The sequence below is a fragment of the Garra rufa genome, chromosome 2, assembly GCF_049309525.1.
Source record: "Garra rufa chromosome 2, GarRuf1.0, whole genome shotgun sequence".
NCBI lineage: Eukaryota > Metazoa > Chordata > Actinopteri > Cypriniformes > Cyprinidae > Garra > Garra rufa.
In genome coordinates, this window is record NC_133362.1 from 9002519 (window position 1) to 9023339 (window position 20821).

Below are 20821 nucleotides of genomic sequence, written 5' to 3' on the forward strand. Positions count from 1 at the left end.
GAGTACTGGGTACAAACGAGGGTGAAAAGCGAGCGGGAGGCCTAATGAAATGACTGGCATGGCTGTTTTTAATGAGGCTAGCATTGAGATACTATCAAGTGGTGAGTGAGGGTGGAAGGGTGGTTTAACAGGCTCGAAACCACCAAAGCACACTTCAGCACTCTGTTTTCCCTAATAGTCTGCTTACGTCCCACATTTCCTGCAGTTTGTTTCACTTGAGAGTTTGTGTCACATCTAGGCTTTGTGGTCCCTCTTCTAGAAGGTCCTGTTGTCATCTGAGAAACCTTTCAAAAAACACCAATCAGCCAATCAGATGGGTGTGAAACACACTGGGAAAGAATAGAGAACTTCACTGCACGCAAGTAAGAGAGAGAGAGAGTCATGTGACTTGAGGTCCACCAATCAGATCATGGGATTGCCGTGCAGCAGCCCTACCGCGGGAGCTGTGACCTCGGATACCTCAGACATGCGACTGACAGGCCGTTACCACGGAGATCATCGTTGCGAGAGAGTGTCAGACACCTGAACTTTCAACTACCTGACTAAAACCACGTAGATACTACGACAGCCACTGTCAGACAGACACACAGAGACAAAAGTGTCCATCGTCAAAGGTGAGTCCATCGCTCAGAGTGGCTTGGTCTTTCTCTCTCTCTCTCTCTCTGTCTCTCTCACTCTCACTCACTCTCACCACACGGCACATATGCTGTTCTGTTAGTCGGCTTGTGGCGAAAGATTCCTGTGGCACTCTCAAACCCCAAATTCTTGGTTGCAGGCAGTCTATGTAGTTTCTCTATTTCTCTTTCTCCGACTGTCATTCTCTCAGGCTGAAGTCGGCACGGCGGTGGAGAGGCCACTTCTTTTCCCTCCTGAGCGGGACACATGGCTTCAAACAGCATCTTCGACACATTCTCCAGCTACTCGCCCAGTTTACTGCGAGGTAAGTCACCCGTTGTGGCATTCCCTTCCCTCCTCCTCCTCCGCCGTTTTGTGGTGACCAGAAAGCTGTCAGGCGCAGTTTTGGTAATCGTAACGTTCCTAAGAGCGTATCTGCTGTAGTTTGCTCTGTGTCTGTGGCAGTTTAGCAGCTATGAAAGTGTGACATTGCATGCTTGGGTTTGACGTGTTTAATATGGACTCCAAACTCCCTTGAGAACTATTAACTAACACTTTTTAAAGTGCAACCTTTCCCATGTTTTGCTTGGTAAACGGACTGCTTTGAAAGTTGAGCATCATGTAATTCTATGTATATACTGTATGTTTGCCGTTGAGCCTTTATGGCCTTCATAGATTCCAGAGTATTCAATGCACAAATCTGTCTTCTGAGTTACCTGCGCATTTGTTTTCTGTAAGATGTTTGTTTTATAATGCCGCAGTCTGTTTGGAGCAGTTCTGATGGGTTTGGATCATAATGGCCTACTCACCGCAAGCATTAGCACCATAAACGCTCTCTCAGCGCAGGGCGCAAGGGAGGAACCAGCTAGACCAACCTTTACTGGAACTCACAAACCAGTCAACTTCTGGAGCCAGGGCACTCTCTGCCTTTCTGTGGTCACTGTGTATATGTGTGGGTACGGGCCCAAGTCAACATTAGTGATTTACTGGCATTTGCATCTCCTGAGCTCCTCAGAAGAGGCCATTTGTCACTATGGTAACGTCAACATGTGATGAGGTGCTTCCTGTCCTTGCATCCCGTCCGGTTTTGTTTTAAAAACAATGCAGAATCATTCTCCTCATGCACTGCTTATAGGGGCAAGATAAAAAGATCAAATTCAAGTCAGTGTTAGGTCAAAACTGATATTTGCTCTTGAATGCATGGACCTGGTCTAATTGGGCGTGATGCATCCCTGTAACTACTAGAAATAAAAATGTTTGACTTCATACCGACCTGTCGTTCTTGTATGTGACCCTGGACCACAAAACCAGTCATAAGGGTTAGGATAGGCCAATATTTGGCCGAGATACAACTATGTGAAAATCTGGAATCTAAATATTGAGAAAATTACCTTTAAAGTTTTCAAAATGAAGTTCTTAGCAATGCATATTACTAATCAAAAATTAAGTTTTGATATATTTATGGTAGGAAATTTACAAAATATCTTTATTTATGACTGGCTTTGTGGTCCAGGGTCACATACTTAATTCCCAGTTTTCATGTATAAACTGAGGACCTGTACTACATTTATCAAAGTCTTAGAAATATGTAATTTAAAGAAAGAAAAATGGGTTGCAAACTGCATTCATGTTGAATTTGTTTTGATTTTAAAAGTCATCTGGAATCTGAGGGTGCAAAAAATGGAAATATTGAGAAAATCGCCTTTACAATTTTAAAAATTAAGATCTTAGCAATGCATATTTCTAATCAACAATTAAGTTTTGATATATTTATGGTAGGAAATTTACAAAATATCTTTATTTACGACTGGCTTTGTGGTCCAGGGTCACATACTTAATTCCCAGTTTTCATGTATAAACTGAGGACCTGTACTACATTTATCAAAGTCTTAGAAATATGTAATTTAAAGAAAGAAAAATGGGTTGCAAACTGCATTCATGTTGAATTTGTTTTGATTTTAAAGTCATCTGGAATCTGAGGGCGCAAAAAAATGGAAATATTGAGAAAATCGCCTTTAAAGTTTTCAAAATTAAGATCTTAGCAATGCATATTTCTAATCAACAATTAAGTTTTGATATATTTATGGTAGGAAATTTACAAAATATCTTTATAGAACATGATCTTTACTTAATATCCTATAATGTTTTTTGGCATAAAACAAGAATCGATCATTTTGACCTTTACAATGTATTGTTCGCCATTGCTGCAAATATACCTGTACTACTTAAGACTGTGTTTGTGGTCCAGGGTCACATATTTAATTCCCAGCTTTCACAATCCAATACACTTCTAATGAATAAACTGAGGACCTGTCCTACATTTTTTAAAGTCGTACTTAGAAATATATAATATAAAGGAAGAAAAATGGGTTGCATGTTGAATTTGATTTAATTTTGAATCTTTTTGTCTGATTACACAAATATATGTATGTGTGTGTGTATGCATATGCATTACAAAACATTTGCATCGCTTTCAAGATGCTATATGCATTTCACCAGTTCATGCATTCCCTGGGGATGCTCTGTATTAAAGGGGTCATCAGATTTTTACATGTAGTTTGAACATTAATGTGTGTTGACAGTTTGTGTACACAACCACCCTACAATGATAAAAATCACCTTTTAAAACTAATATCCACTTTTTAAAATCAGGTCATTCTCAGCTTCTTGTCAGTGTGACGGCACACAGACAGAGGCCACTCCCATGATAGTAGATTGACATGAGCGCCTCCGCCCTCACCGAGCTGAAACAGTCCGTCTCTGATCACCATTGTGTGACTCAGGTGCAGGGGAAGAAAAGAATGTCTCCGATTGAGCGATTTAGGTGTGCTGTTGTTGGATGTAATAATGAACATAGCAGTCGCCATTTACTCCCGACATCTGAGCCGCTGAAGACGCAGAGGATAACCTTACTTTTGTTTTTAAAAGGAAAGCACCGATCCTGATCTACATATGTGTCTATGTTCTTGCGAACTGTTCCTGATGCAGCTTTACCCACAGCAAAAGAGGGTAGAAGGGTTTTTTTATGCATCTTTGCAAACAACCTTTCTTAATAATGTGCTTGATGTCAAGTTCACTGCTAATCGCGGCTAAATGCAGCTAAAGTAAACATTACGGCTCATAATCCTACAGCAGAGAGGGGTGGGGCGAGCAGAGCTCATTTGCATTTAAAGAACTAAGCAATAAAATGAATAGAATTTTTGCAGAGCTGATTTTGACAAGGTAAAAGGGTGTCTTTTTACAATACTATTGAGAATTTTTAACCAAAGTATATTGTAGACTTTTCATTATTAAGACACTAAAGAATCATATGAACTTGTGGAAAATGGGCATCTGACGACCCCTTTTTAAGGACCCCTTTTTCACTTCCAGAACAAAATTTTACAGATAATTTACTCACCCCCTTGTCATCCAAAATGTTCATGTCTTTCTTTCTTCAGTCGTAAAGAAATTAAGTTTTTTGAGGAAAACATTTTAGGATTTCTCTCCATATAGTGGACTTCTATGGTGCCTTCGAGTTTTAACATCCAAAATGTACTTTAAATGCAGCTTCAAATGGTTCTAAAAGATCCCTGCCGAGTAAGAAGGGTCTTATCTAGCAAAACGTTCAGTTATTTTCTAAAAGAAATTGACAGTTTATATACTTTTCAACCTCAAATGCTCATCTTGCATTTGTGTGTACTCTGTGTATTCCGGTTCAAGACAGTTAGGGTATAGGTCGAAAAACTCCCATCTCATTTTCTCCTTTTCTTTTAGATCTTTCAGAGCCCTTTAAATCTACATTTAAATTGCATTTTGGAAGTTCAAACTCGCAGGCACCATAGAAGTCCATTATATGGAGAGAAGTCCTGCAATGTTTTCCTCAAAAAACCTAATTATTTTACGACTGATCAAAGAAAGATATGAACATCTTGGATGACAAGGGGGTGAGTAAATTATCTGTAAATCTTTGTTCTGGAAGTGGACTTCTCCTTTAATCTTAATCATTCTTGTAGCAAGTGATAGTGTAGGCTGTTTACTGTTGCCAAGTAACATAGAAACTTAATGCACCAATGCAAATTGCTTTCAAAAGCAGCTCATCCAATCAGAATCAAGAATTGAAACTATCTGTTTCAGAAAACAAGTTGTGTAAGATCAAAGCAGAGAAGAGCAAATCACCCCTCGCCAAGATTACAAGTGATGCTTTCGGTCTTGTTAGGTGACGCCACCCAGCCCGGCAGAGAAGAAATATATACCGCCCGCCTGTGTTGTTTTTCTACTTCTTTGCACTCCATTTCACACAGATGACTTCAGATCCATTCATATCCCACTCATCTGCTCACATGAAAGTCTAGAAGTTTGAGTAATTGCTGCTGAATTGATCCTCACATGGTATGCTTGAGTCTGTGTTTACATGCATCAGCAGAACTCTGAGCTGGTTAACATTACCGTAGAGTCTGGGATGGATCTGTGTGAGTTAAATAAAGTAGCTCAGAATTGGACAGAGTGTACGCTGATGTCATGCGCTCTATGTAGTAAACAGTAGCTAAGCCCTAGCGGGGGTTTATGTTTGCTGTGTTCCTATAAACTCCCAGCATGCCAATCCACTCTCATCCCACATGTTCGGTGTTGAGGGACCATCAGTTGTTGAAAAATCTTGATTGATTACTAATCAGAATAATTCAGGAAAGATGTATCCCACTGTCTGTGGCGGTTACATCCTTGTGGGATGAGCTGAGGGTTTTAGTTTGTCTTAACAAAGTGCTCACATCCAAAAAATAAGGAAGAAAAGGGACGGAAAACAGAAGTGTTGAAAAGTGTGTTTGCTTTAGTAACAGTGTTGCCAAAATAAGGGTCTGGGGCAAGAGAGGTAGTGTTTGAAGGATATTTTTAACCAGTTGGTTTCTGTTTGAAGTCAACATGAAATGCCTTTCGCAATTCGTTTTACTTTTGTAATTTAAATTCATTCCAAGTCAAACAGATGAAAAAAAAAAAAATGGAGTGTATTTAACCAGAACTGATTCTGAGTCAGGTGATTGGAGGGTAGAGGTTGAGATATTTCAGAACTGAATGGCATTTTGATGATGGAATATGATGATTATTTTTTATTACTAGCAAAACTGCATTGATGAATCAATCACAATTGGGATAATGCGTATAAAGAAAGTAAATCGGCTCAGTTTTGATTTCAAGTAGACTTTTTCATTCTTTCCATCTTTCATGAATCAATGAACCATAAATTCTGCTTCTACTGTGTTTTAGAGTAAGAACTTCTCAGATACCAAAACGCGGCTCTAATTACCATTGGAAATCATTTGTGAATATGCAGTATCCTTTTTCAGTTTGTTTGCCCATGAAACCAAAAGTGATCATTTAAACACAGAAAGCAATGAAGTTCTCCAAGTTTTTCAGATATCCTTTGTTTAGTACAATAAATAAATCACAAGGTTTTGGAACCATTCATACTTTTCTGTGTGAAATCATACTCCATTTTGGAGCATTTGCTCGATATGTCTATTTATACAGTACTCTATTATACTTTTCAAGAAGAATAGATATATATTCTAAGGTCTAAATGAAGACATTTATTATCATTTATTCTGCTCGTGTGTGTGTGTGTGTGTGTGTGTGTGTGTGTGTGTGTGTGTGTGTGTGTGTGTGTGTGTGTGTGTGTGTGTGTGTGTGTGTGTGTGTGTGTAAAGCCAACTTAACTGGATGAAGACAATCATGACACGTATCCAACCCACAGCAATCAATCAGTCAGTCAATTAGTCAAGAAATAAAAATATCATTTTAATACTAATTTTAACTGTCTTGACTTGTTTTCCAATAAAAATATTTAACCATCCTTAAAACCGGATTTATTTTCTTGAAAAGCAAAATTGCATATATTTAGACATCTATCCAGATAATGAACCTTTTTCTTACCCAACTGGAAAATTTGTTCTTGATTTAAGCATAAATCAATACAATTTACTGAGGTTTTTTAATAAAACAAGAATTTGCCTGTGGGGAAAGAATAATAAACTTCATTTAAGTGCATTCATTAAGCACATTAAGTATATGTTATTAAACTAAATGACTTATTTTTAAGTAAGTCTCAATATTTGACTAAAAAAACATTTTTATGTTTCACAGTGCATATGTACAGTGATATACAATACAGAAAGAGTCTCATAAAATGGTTCACATACGAAAGAAGGAGTGTGAGAAAGAAAATTGAAGGAAAGGCGAGAGTGTGGGTGCGTGTGTGTGCGCATGTGTGTATGTGTATGTGTGTGTGTGTTGCGTGTTAATCTGATGCAGACTCTGTTTGCTTCTGCTGCTCACCAGCAACCACAATGAGGTCACACCTGTTGCACTGAAACAGCAGTCTAAAACACACACACACACACACATACACACACACACTCAATATATAAATATTTATATAAACATATCTATACAAGCCATTTACTTACATAAATGGAAACATGTACAAACACACAACCGCATTCACACACATTAGAGTACGCGTCTGCTCGCATTAAATTGGCCTAAATCTTTACATGCAATGTAAAAATGATTCACAGATCGAGAGAATAATGTTCATTTGCATGACTATTTCCATTTGCATGCTTGTTCTAGCAACTTGTTATTTTCAGGAACACCAGTAATGCATCTTAATGCAGTTTATTTATGTTTTTTCTTCGTCTCTGTTCAAACCAGCAAACACAATTGGATTAATGCAACATTGAGTTCAAATGGCCTGATAAATTTAAAAACTTTGATTCAAGCCTATTCACTGTCTTACTGGGGCATCAATAATTGCAAAGTTGCACATGTTTGACTGTTTGCAATGCCACTGTGGTTGGATTTTGTTGTCTCATTTAGCAACTTCTTGTCTTCTGATATCAGTCTTGTTCCTCTCAGTTAAAATGTTTTTGATCTTGTTGCATTTTGTCAATTTTCAAGTGTTGAGGTCTGTGTGGTCTTTAAAGGACTTCATGACTGATTTTTGTCTCATGAGTGTTCATATGAACAGTGTTCATATCACGTTGTCAGTAGTTAACTCTACACAACATGCATAAGTTCTGTTAGGAAATAATATTACTTTGAAAATACTCTTGGAACACAACCCTAAAACCTTTTTAGAATTTTTATCTAAAGCAATTTAAATTGTATTCTATTTCATACCGTTTTAATTTGTTACTCATCATTAAAATAGCCAGCGAAGCTGTAATGGTATAAACACCAACCATTGTCCACACTACATGCATATTTCTCATTAAAAAAAGAGGTGGATATTGAACAATATTAAGAAAAGTCAAAACTTATATATAGCAATTGCACAGTCCGTATAGAACCCACAGATACAATTTATACCATCTTTTTGGATTTAATCTAAATAATAATTTTTGGTGGCCAATTTAAAGTCATGGCTTTTAGATAAAATAATTAAAGGGACAGTGCACCCAAAAATAGTTTTTTTTTCATGTCATTCCAAACATGCATGACTTTCTATTTTATCTGTGGAATAGAATATACATGGAATGTCATGTTTGGATCCCAGTGTACTTCGAAATATGTGACCCTGGACCACAAAACAAGTGTAAAGTTGCACAGGTGTATTTGTAGCAATAGCCAACAATACAATGTCAAAATTATCGATTCTTCTTTTATGGCAAAAATCATTAGGATATTAAGTAAAGATCATATTTCATGAACATATTTAGTACATTTTCTACTGCAAATATATCAAAACTTCATTTTTTATTAGTAATATGCATTGCTAAGAACTTCATTTGGACAACTTTAATGGGGTTTTTCTCAATATTTTTGTAAAGTTGTATCTCGTCCAAATATTGTCACAGATGATGTGCAAATCTACAAGTTCTAAAAATGGACCCTTATGACTGGTTTTGTGATCCGGGGTCACATATATTAAAAATCATACAGGTATGGAACAACATGGATGAGTAAATTATCACAGAATTTCCATTTTTAAGTAGTTTAACCTAAAGCAGTTGAATTCACCTTAGAAAAACCCATGCAAGCGGTTGCCTCTGGGTTTCCACAAACTACTAATTTTACACAGCGTGCAAACATGCGTACACAAGCACGTATCTGCATGCATGCACGTATGTAGACGCGCATAGTGGAGCCACTGTGGAAAGTCTTCCGGTTGACTTCTACCGACGTGACCTCACATAACACCAAAAGCAACGCTGAGCTCCATCAGTTGGAGCTACAGAAAACATCTATCACATTATGCTGTAAACATTAATGGCAGAACTTGAGGACACTGAGTGCTTAGCCTGCAGATTTACCAATGCAGCATGTAGGTTGTGCAAAACTTCAGATGACTGCACAGAGTTTATTAATTTCATAAACACATGGTTCGTGCTCCTATAAATTGATACTTCACTGCGCTGGAGCGCATTCAAAGGCTTTCGGCTCCTGCCCATTACCCTCGGCCCCCGAAAATATCAGCATCCAAGGCAAGAACTGAAATCTGTAACCAGATATTGAGGGTCTGGATATTGGACAGGGAAGAGCGTAATGAAAACTGCATGAGGGTCTCAGCGGAGGGTCTGGCTTCTGTGTCTAATTTAGCTCAGAACAATTCCTATTTATAAAGCGCAGGCTCTGTTGTGGGGCTGGAGTTGATTAGGGAAATGTCCCGAGAATAAGGGGAGTGTTTTGCAGGGATTTCTTGTCACTGGTTCTGAAGTTAGCGATCAGAGCTTGTGTCAGGACATCTAATGGCTTTGATGAGTGAGAGATTTGCTTGTGTAGTTGTCTTGAGGGATCGGTATTTAGGTTGCAAACAGAGTTTTTAACCCTGCAAAGCCTGACATATGAAATAAAGTCCAAAAATCTATTTGTTTTTGTTTATTGGATTTTTTATATGTGACCCTGGACCACAAAACCAGTAGCACGGGTATATTTGCAGCAATAGCCAAAAATACATTGTATGGGTCAAAATGATCAATTTTTCTTTTATGTCAAAAATCATTAGGATATTAAGTAAAGATCATGTTCCATGAAGATATTTCGTCGATTTTCTACCATAAATATATCAAAACGTATTTTTTGATTAGTTATATGCATTGCTAAGAACTTAATTTGGACAACTTTAAAGGCGATTTTCTCAATATTTCTCAGCCAAATGTTGTCCTATCCTAACAAACCATACAACAATGGAAAGCTTATTTATTATTTTAAAATTGACTCTTATGACTGGTTTTGTGGTCCAGGGTCACATATATTGTTTTATTATATTCATAAAAATATAAAATGTCTTGTTTATTTCATCAAAATCAGTAGAGATTTTAGAGCAAAAGAGATGTGAACCATGACCTGAAGGTGAACATTTTAAGAATGATACTAAATAGGAAAGTTATGATCATGTTGATTAATAGAGACTTTAGAAATGTATCAAATATGTCTTTTTAGACATCAAACCGGTTCTTTGTCGAACCTTCATTTAACAATAAAACTTTATCCACTGCACTTGGTTATGTTGGTTCGGTTAAACTAATAAGCAGTTTTGCTTGATGAAAGATTTTAAGATTGAAGTTGCATTCATTTAGAAATGAAATAAAGGCTCTAATGTCTACATAGGCTGCATTCTGCAAAAAAACTGCAACCTCATAACTGTCTAATTTGGTCAAATAATTGGTGCAGCTCATGCAAAGCAAAGTGTAGACGTGACTTGACTCTTTCAGGTGAGCTTGGTTCAATCATTTTCAAAATACATAATGGAAATATTTAATTTTTCTTTACAATTAAACAGTTTTAAATGAATGATTGAAGTAAGTTTATAATCATCTCACATTTGGTTGGGATATTTTACACTGAGCATGAGGCAATGGATTATTGGATCATCTCCTCCTCTAAGAATGCATGCAATGCAGTATTAAAAAAAAATATCTTACAAAGCAGCATAATTATCTTTTGAAAGCCTTCGACTTTCCGAAAATGCTTAAAGGGATACTTCACTCTAAAATAATTGCCATCATTTACTCATCATGTCATTCCAAACCTGTATGATTTTCTTTCTTCTGTGGAACACACAAGGAGATATTTTGAAATTTTGAAAAAAAATTGAAGAGAAAAGAAGCGCATAAGTTTTCATTTTTGGGTGAACTATCCTTCAACTTGTGTGTTTTCTATTGCTGTCGTGGTAAATGCTATTAAACCTGACATTTAATATTCAGGTCCCAAGCTATAAACGAAGGTTGTATTCAGAATAGAATGCGAGGAAACTACTTTGACTTTTTCTGACATATAAGGTTGAGTAGTATGGTAGTATTATACTCTGAATTTTGCAATTTGGATTTTTGCATGATTATGTTAAACTATTCTTCCAGCTTAAAAAGTAGTAGACAATTTGCTATATTACCATTGCAGTAACATTCTAGAAATCATTCTAATATGCTGATTTATTATCAGAACATTTTTTGTTAGTACATTTATTCAGTAAGGATGTGTTAAATTGATAAAAAGTAATAGCAAAGACTTATTTTTTTTTAAAGATTTATATTTTGAATAAATGCTTTTCTTTTTATTCATCAATGAAACTGGTTCCAAACAAATATTTGGCAGCACAACTGTTGCCAACATTGATCATTTTAATAATAAATCAGCATATTACAATGATGTCTGAATGATCATGTGACCCTTAAGACTTGAGTAATGATGCTGAAAATTCAGCTTTGCATCACAGGAATAAATTATATTTTAAAGCATATTAAAATAGAAATTATTACGTTATATTGTAATAACATTTGCAATATTAGTTTTTTTTTCTGTATTTATGATCAAATAAATGCAACCTTGATGAGCATAACAGACTTTTAAAAAACATCACAAACCTTACTGATTCCAAATTTTGAACGGCACTTACCATGTTTAGTAAGTTTTAGTTGACTAAAAGTCTATTCATTTTAGTGTAGTTTTAGTCAATGAAAACTTCCCAGTTGTTTATCTTAAATGATCATTTTTATCAGATTTATTGCACTTTCACATACAAGCACAAATAAAAAGAATGTCACCTGATACACATGAATTATTTTACCCCCTCTATTTTCCCGATTGATTAAATTATCCTGCAAATGAACATACGTCAACTCTATGAAAACTGGTAAAACCCAGAGGCTTTTCTCAAAAGCTGAAACAGTGACATTCCTTGTATTAATTCCAGTAATTCCAAATTAAATTCATGTTTTTCTATTAAAGCAGCAACAAAAAAGACTTGTGGCACAAAGGTTGCGTAAGTGCACTTATTCGGCAACCACATCCATGTTTGGATTTATTGCAGTTCCTCACTGAGAAGGTCTGGCAGATATAGTCGGCCGTCTGAAGGAACACAGACTGACTACACATTAATTTGAGCAGAATATCTCAATGGAGCTCGATAGACTCCAACTAAAACATTTGTTGATGTTTTCAGCTCATCAGTGCTTTTTTCCGCAGAGAGTGCGTGTGAACAGTTGCCAGTTTGCGAAGATAAAATACTGGGCCAAAAGTATGCCCTTTTAAGAGTAAAACTCTAATAGAGGGATTTGAACTCTTGACATCTGGCAACCCTAAGCATTAAAACTCATGAAGGTCTATGTGTTTTTGTAAGTCACAAAAAAAAAAAAAGGTTGTCAACAAATACGTTTTGTCATTGATTGCATACTAAAGTTGATTTATAAATTACACTCCAACATATTTTGGAATGTAACAATGTACAAAATCAAGTGTGTGCAGTTAGAAGATTTTCCATTCAAAATAAGTTTCGAGCCTTAAAATGCTGCTTACAGTAGGTTTTGGAACACAGCCAGTGCACGTCTTTTGTAAACCAGAATACTAGGCCTTGAAAAGGTCATTGCGTGTGCATCAAAAGTGTTTTTCATGTATGTGCGCTCCATTCAGCGGCAGCAGTCTATTGGGTTCACCCAGAGTTGGTGTGTGTTTTCAGCGCCTGGGTGTGTGATTGTGTGTGACAGCAGCGAGTGAAGCCGATTCCTGGGTGTATGCGAAACGCATTACCACAACACACAGCGAGTTTGAGGAACAAGAGGTGTTCGGTGGTCCTTCCATAACGATCTGTCATGATATGAGGAGGTAGAGGGATGTCAATGTCATTTATAATGTCTAGACGAGCTATTTTTGAGGGACCCTCACTGCAGTGGAACAGACGTCATGAAGGCAGGATGAACACTTCCAGAATATCCACAGCACTGGAAAGCTCAGTGGAAATGCTCATAAAATAGTTTCTGTTTGATTCTCTGAGCATGTTAAAATAAATGCATCTAACATCTCTATAGCTCACATGTTCCAGTGAGTAATGGACCATTAGGAGAGATTGCAGTCTCACAGTACAGTTCGTTTCATGCTTATGAAACTTTTCTCTCCACCACTGGTGACCTTTTTATGGCAGTGCTGTTCATTGTCTCTCCTTATGACTAATTGCATATGTTTGTGATTCATTCATTTGTAGGTTTCAGGCAGAATGAAATTTAATAAATGTACAGTAAATGTAATAGCTCATTTAAAACTGAATTGCAGAAACATGTACACTGTTATTCAAAAGTTTGGTTTCAGTAAGGTTTGAGAAAAAAATGTGTTCAAACGTTTAAATGGTAACCAGTGGTGTGTTTTTGGGCAAGACTATGTTTGGGAAAAATGTTTTAATTATTATGGAAATTAAATGTCGTTTATTAACATTTTTTGCAGTTCTATTTAGTGCCACTAGTGGTGCAAGCCACACATTTACTTTAAAAACACTCTTAAAAATAAAGGTACACTGTCATTCAAATGTTTGGTTTCAGTGAGGTTTAAGAAAAGAAAAACAGTTTTGCTCAGCAAGGCTGCATTTATTTGATAAAAATACAGTAAAAACTGTAAAATTGTGAAATATCATTACAATTCAAAATAACTGTTTTCTATTTGAATATATTGTAAAATGTAATTTATTCCTGTGATTCAAAGCTGAATTTTCAGCATCATTACCGCAGTCTTCAGTGTCACATGATCCTTCAGAAATCATTGTAATATGTTGATTTGCTGCTTAAGATACATTTTTACTTGAATTTGGATATGTTTTTGAATATGCAGCGTTATAAATGTCTTTACTGTCACTTTTAATCAATTGAATGCATCCTGGCTGAATTAAAATATAAATTTCTTTGCGCAAAAAATCTTTTAAATATGCCATGCACTTGAATTATAAGTGTTCCATCCCAGAATAGCATGACTATCGGCCTGTAGCAGATCTACATATAAAAATACACAGTGATAAGATATGTGTGGGAGTGAACTTGTTTAGGAGTGGTGTGACATGCTATGTTATTTATGTTATGTTTTTAAAGTCAAAATATTGTGGAGTGAGAGGAACTGAAAGGTTTACACCCTACTTTCAGTGTGACCATCAACAATTGACAGCTATTATGACAGATTGTCATAAACTGTAAAGGAGCATCTGCACTTCCAGTCTGGACACACCTACTTTTTCTGTATTGTGACTGTTTTCCACATTTGAGAATCCACGTAGTTATCAACAATGTGAAATAATGCAAATGCAAGCATGGGAATAACGTACAGTAGTGAGCAAAACACACTGTTTGGGGTGAAAACTTTGTAAATTCAGGCTAAATTTAACTTATTTTGTCTTCTGGAAAACATGCAAGTATCTTCTGTAGCTTCTGAAGGGCAGTACTAAATGAAAAAAAAAAAGATATTTAGGCAAAATAAGGAAAATGTACACATCTTCATTCAGTTCAAAAGTTTACACCCCCTGGCTCTTAATGCATTGTGTTTCCTTCTGAAGCATCAGTGAGTGTTTGAACCTTCTGTAATAGTTGCATATGAGTCCCTCAGTTGTCCTCAGTGTGAAAAGATGGATCTCAAAATCATACAGTCATTGTTGGGAAAAGTTCAAATACACAAAAATGCTGAAAAACCAAAGAATTTGTGGGACTTGAAGGGTTTTTCTGAAGAACAGCAGGCAGGACAAACAAGGGACTCATGAACAAACTTTTGAATGACCATTTTTATAAGTTCCACTGTTATTTTCTCTTGTGGACTATATATAAATGTCTTTTATGCTAAATATCTTATTCAGGTCAGTACTAAATAAAAAATAACATGCAGTTTTTAGAGTAGAAGTAGAAATAATTTAGCAGAAGCCTTAAGATCATGAGAAACAATTGAGAAAAGTGTGTTCAGACTTTTAACTGGTAACCAGTGGTGTGTTTTTGTGCAAGACTATGTTTGGGGAAGATGTTTTAATTATTATGGAAATTAAATGTCATTTATTATCATTTTTTTGGTGCCATCAATTCTATTTGGTGCCACAAGTGGTGCAAGCCACACATTTACTTTAAAAACACTCTTAAAATTAAAGGTTCTTTATTGGCATCAATGGTTCTATGAAGAACCTTGAACATCCATGGAACCTTTCAAATGAAGAAAAAGTTCTTTAGATTTTAAAAAATGTTCTTCAAAATGGTTCTTTTAGGAACTGTTTACTGAAAGGTTCCTTGGGGAACTAAAATGGTTCTTCTATGGCATCACTGCAAAAACACCCTTTTGGAACCTTTATTTTTAAGAGTGTATATGCAAGACAGACAAGACAGTATCATAATTCAAGATACGAGAAATCAGATAAATGTGAGATTTTCAAACTTTTAAAATAGATTCAAATTGTAAAAAAAAAGACGATCAATTGGACTGCAAAATTGAAAAAATAATAATAATAATAAAATTAGGACTGCAAAGTTTGAATGGAGCCTGAATTAATTGCAAAGGTTTATTTTATAGGGTTAGAGGTTTAGAACAAACCCAAACCTGAATATTTGAGGGATATTAATGCAGTCCTGCTTTGATGTGTTTACAGATTGGACAATTATAATAATTTTACCGTAATAAGAACATGCAATATAAAATTTGAAGCAGACTGAGTCGTTCAGAGCCACAGACCACTAGTATTTTATCAGATGGACAGAGAAGGATCTAGTCAGTTTGATGTTATATGTCTTTTGCTTTTTCAGTACGCCATTAAAACATCATTCTGAACTTCTGTAGTGTTTAGTTATCCCTAGCTCTTGCTGTTGTTTCTTTGAAAACTAACAGAAGCAATCATGTATTTTTACCACACGGCTCGACACCTGCTCTTAAACACTGATAAGCTTATTTTCCATTAGTATCACTTTCAGACCTCACCCAACACCTGAATGAAAGCGCAGAGAAGCTAACAAACATTTGGCTTTTCGAGCAAACACACACAGATCCTCCCAAACACACCCTATAACTGTTATTGCTACGGCCCCACCAAGATGCAAAACCACTAAGAACATTAGTGCCGCATTTTTAGCTCCAGTTCACACTGTGTTTTCACAGCGTAACTTGAACATTTCCACATTAGGACTTTAACCCTCAGAGACCCGCTGTCACAAAACTGCAAAGCATCTTAACTATGGGTTCAAATATACAACAGTGTATCATTATGAAATATAGCATTGCTATGAGAAATGTTTGTCGTTTAAAAGTCTGAGGCTTTAAGCAACTTGTTTCGAAGTTTGGTCAGGAATGAATGGAATACATGGAAAATTAGAATTCGCAATGATTGCATTGCCTCTTTAAAACGGTGCCCTGAAGCGTCTGCACACAATCGTTTTATTTGTCGTTAAAACCTCAGACCGATGCGTCATCAGTGCCTCAATTATCCGTCTGAAAGCGTGCGAGACTGATACGCGACGGAGACTCTTCTACCATGAGAACTCTCACACACACAGACAAAAATCCTTAATCGTCTTCAAAACCTCTCCCTTCCTCTCTCCCTTATTTGCCAGAGTGCAATAAAACAAGTTAATTATGGCGTTGAAAATATGAGGATAATGATAGGATATAAGATGATGGTCGCCCCGAGGTTATGAGTTTTTGATTCTCTCTGTTGCCTTTTTGTTTTTTGTTTTTTTCTCTGCTCGCTAAATCCAAGGCGCCCTTCCCAGAAAAAGCTGAAGTTGTTTACAAGCGGTTTATTGACTTGCGCTGGGTGATGGGAGATTTTCAGGTTGGTCTTCGTGAAAGGAAACAACTTTTCAGTGAATTATTTCAGATGTGTTTTCAGTGCATTTGTGGTTCACTCCAGTTAAAATCATGCCCTATATAAGATATGGTTTTAAAAAGGGGTCACATCTGAATAGTCAAATCTGTTTTTTTCTTTCTCCGTGAATCACAATAGGAGATATTAGGCAGAATGTCCAAGCTGCTCTTTTTCTTACAATGAAAGTGGATATTAATCAAGAAAATGATTATTTATTTTTATGCTTATTCTGCATTTTATGTTAAAGGTGTTGATTGGATTGTAAAACAAAAAAAGTGTAGAAACAGTCGGAAATCGCAGGTAAATTTAGCAAACAGTTACAAAGGGAATTAAAGTAATTTATTAAATGTATGTAAAATGTATTTTTAATTTTAAAAATTATTTTTATATTGTTTGGCATTTGAGAGAAAAGTTTTGGATGGTTTGGTGATGTCCAGAAACTGGTGGAGTAAATAATTATAAATATAAACATGAATTATTACATGGATAAAAAATATTTTTTATTTGGAATAACTTGAATAGATGAATCACCCACAATAAAACCAGGAATATTTACTAAGTTTTTGAACAGTAAGATTTTTTAATGTTTTTTTTTTAAGTCTCTTCTGCTCACCAAGCCTGCATTTATTTGATCCAAAGTACAGCAAAAACAGTAAAATGTTGAAATATTTTTACTGTTTAAAATAACTGTTTTCTATTCGAATATATTTTAAAATGTAATTTATTCCTTACATTTCAAAGCTGAATTTTAGCATCATTACTCCAGTCACATGATCATTCAGAAATCATACTAATATTCTCAATGCTGCTAAAAAAAACATTATTATTATTATTATTTTTATGTTGAAAACAGCTGAGTAGAATTTTTCTCAGGTTTCTTTGATGAATAGAAAGTTCAGAAGAACAGTAATTATCTAAAATAGAAGTCTTTTGTAACATTATAAATGTCTTTATAATCCTTTTGATCAATTTAAAGCATCCTTGCTAAATAAAATTTTTAATTTCTATAATTTCTTCCCCCCAAAAAATTATACTGACTCCAAACTTTTGAATGATATAGTGTATTATGTTACAATACAATAGCTTTTTTTTTTTTAATAAATGCTGATCTTAGGATATTTCTATTCATGAAAGAATCCTGAAAAATAAAAATGTACTTAACTGTTTTAAATATTAATAAGAATAATAAAAAATGTTTATCAAACAGCAAATCAGCATGATTTCTGAAGGATCATGTGACACTGAAGACTGGAGTAATGATGCAGAAAATATAGCTTTAATCACCAGAATAAATTACATTTTAAATATATATTAAAATGGAAACAGTTATTTTAAATAGTATAAATATTTTTACAAAGTTCTGTTTTTGCAGTAATTCGGATCAAATAAATGCAGGCTTGGTGAGCAGAAGAGACTTTAAGTCTTTAAACATGAAAAATCGTACTGTTCAAAAACTTTCGACTGTTAGTATACATTATTGAAATAAATACTACTTCAGTTTTTCTACTTCAAATTTTACTTACTTGCAATTTCTGAGTGAAAATTGTTTCTACGCCATTTTTTTCTCACTATAGGCTCCGTTTTGATTTCATGCTGACTGTGAAGTTATAATCTAAATAGACAAACACCCAATTTTATGAAGCTACTCTGCACAAAGTGTGTATTTTAGATGGGCAGCCTTTAAACTATAGTAATCTAGTATCTTTGAACAGTTCATAAACTATAGGGAACTTGGAAGACAGCCTTTTCATTCATCTGATGAGGTAGTAATTTTAGTTTCACTAGTGAACTAGTTTTAGTTTTAATTTGAGCATGTCTGGCATAATTTAATCTTCAATTGCACGCGTGCGCTTGACCTGAGATAAAACAGCGAGTGTGCTTGTGTGTTTATGGAGTTGCAGCAGTTCCTTTTCTGAGGAAAAGCCCCAGACGAACAGACAGGGATTCCCCCTCACACACACACACACACACACACACACACACACACACACACACACACACACACACACTCACGCTTTCTCTCTTCCCATTCCTGTGTCCTTCTGTGTCTGGACTCTGGTCAGGCTGTCTGGATCACTCTCACGACATTCCCATGCAGACACACATACGTACTGTACGAGTTGCGAAATCTCTCACACTTTCTTTCATTTTTGCAGACAGATGACAGACAGCATGCTGCTGACTCGCTCTGTCACAATGATGACTTGGCGATTTCCCTGTATCTAGAAAACTTCATGACAAATATTCACACTGTCACTTCCTGTTGGACATTCCATGCTTCGTTTAACTGTTGGCTCTCTGAAAGTGTGAAAACCAAATTTAGGAAGTGACTTTAAAGTCAAAATTTTACAGGAACAATCCCTGCTTTATTTCACATGAACTGAGAAAATTGATCTGAAATTTGAGTAAATTACATTTTTATTGTAATAATATTCTAATGTATTATTATATATGATACCATATATTTATTGTATATATATAATTGAATAAAAATAAAATTTTACTTTTTTTTACTAGCTATTATTCATATTGTCATTAGGTGCCCTAATGCAAGAAATATTTATTCGCAACAGATGTTTTCTTCAGTACGCATTTAGTATGTGTCTTTGATTTGAATCGCTCATTATCTTTACCTTATTTATTATGTTGCATTTCTATCATTTATCAATTTGTCATTCGTTTGTTAGTTTGTTCATTCTCTTATTCACTCCATTATATGATCTATCTGTTGTTCATTCTATTGTTCACTTCATCTATCTATCTAACTATCTATCTATCTATCTATCTATCTATCTATCTATCTATCTATCTATCTATCTATCTATCTATCTATCTATCTATCTATCTATCTATCTATCTATCGTTTAATCTGTCTATCTGTCTATGTATTGTTCTGTCATTCTGTCTATCTATCATCTATCTATCTATCGTTCTATCACTCTATCAATCGATCGTTTAATCTATCTATCTATCTATGTATTGTTAGCTCTCTGAAAGTGTGAAAACCAAATTTAGGAAGTGACTTTAAAGTCAAAATTTTACAGGAACAATCCCTGCTTTATTTCACATGAACTGAGAAAATTGATCTGAAATTTGAGTAAATTACATTTTTATTATAATAATATTCTAATGTATTATAATATATGATACCATATATTTATTGTAGAAATATAATTGAATAAAAATAAAATAGCTATTATTCATATTGTCATTAGGTGCCCTAATGCAAGAAATATTTATTCGCAACAGATGTTTTCTTCAGTACGCATTTAGTATGTGTCTTTGATTTGAATCGCTCATTATCTTTACCTTATTTATTATGTTGCATTTCCTAAAGAGATCACAGACCAGCTGGCAAGTAATTTTTAATTCCGTATATGATTTATAAGTTGTTACTTTAAATGATTAGTAATGTTGTAATGTTTTAAAGGTTCATTATTTTTACATTTATTCCCATGTTTGCCAGCAAAAATGAGCTCAGCGGTGTGAAAACACTCTTATCTTTTTATTTACGGGCCACTGATAGGAAGTCAAACTTGGCGAGGCCATTATGAGTGATTAAACATGCAGCGAGTCTGTTAACGAGCTCGTTTTAGAGCTTTGTCTTTAATCAACGCAATGGCAGAAACTTTACATGCTCTTGGATTGATTAACTCAAATAACAGCACAGAACGACACCTTCCAGCACTGTAACTGAGTTTACAAACATGCCACAAGAGATGACAAGTCAAAAACTACACAGGCAGAAATTTGGATTTTATAAGTTCATGCATTCCCTAGGAATCGAACCCATGACCGTGGTGTATCATGCACCATATTACGCACTACAGCGCTTGGTGTGTTGCAGTCAGAAAATCTGCATCAACATAATCATGAGTGTTGACCGCATACACTTGTGTGCACATGCTCTGACAAGTGTGCTGTTTTGATGAATTCCTCTGTTTTATGTCGACCTACTTTTTTAATTCCCTCATTCCTTTCATATACGGCATATCTCCTCCCTTTCAGACGCTCGCGAGATGGAGCACTTCGTCTGAACAAAAAAAAAAAGATAAACATGTGGCTTTTGTTGCAGGCGGGAATGAATGACAGCATTCCGCAGGAGACCACATGAAAGCTCCCCTATATCTCACACCATTTCTCCTCTTT

General features: G+C 35.3%; 1 protein-coding gene across 1 annotated transcript in view; it reads left to right on the forward strand.

Annotated features, from left to right (window-relative positions):
- Positions 1 to 476: 476 nt before the first annotated feature.
- LOC141325839 (runt-related transcription factor 3-like) overlaps positions 477 to 20821 on the forward strand; it is a 37792-nt gene continuing 17447 nt past the window's right edge. Inside the window, exons 1-2 of the mRNA XM_073834569.1 lie at positions 477 to 614; positions 827 to 940. Coding sequence (XP_073690670.1) covers positions 883 to 940 — 58 coding nt within the window. The 5' untranslated portion in view covers positions 477 to 614; positions 827 to 882. The remainder of the gene's footprint in view (positions 615 to 826; positions 941 to 20821) is intronic.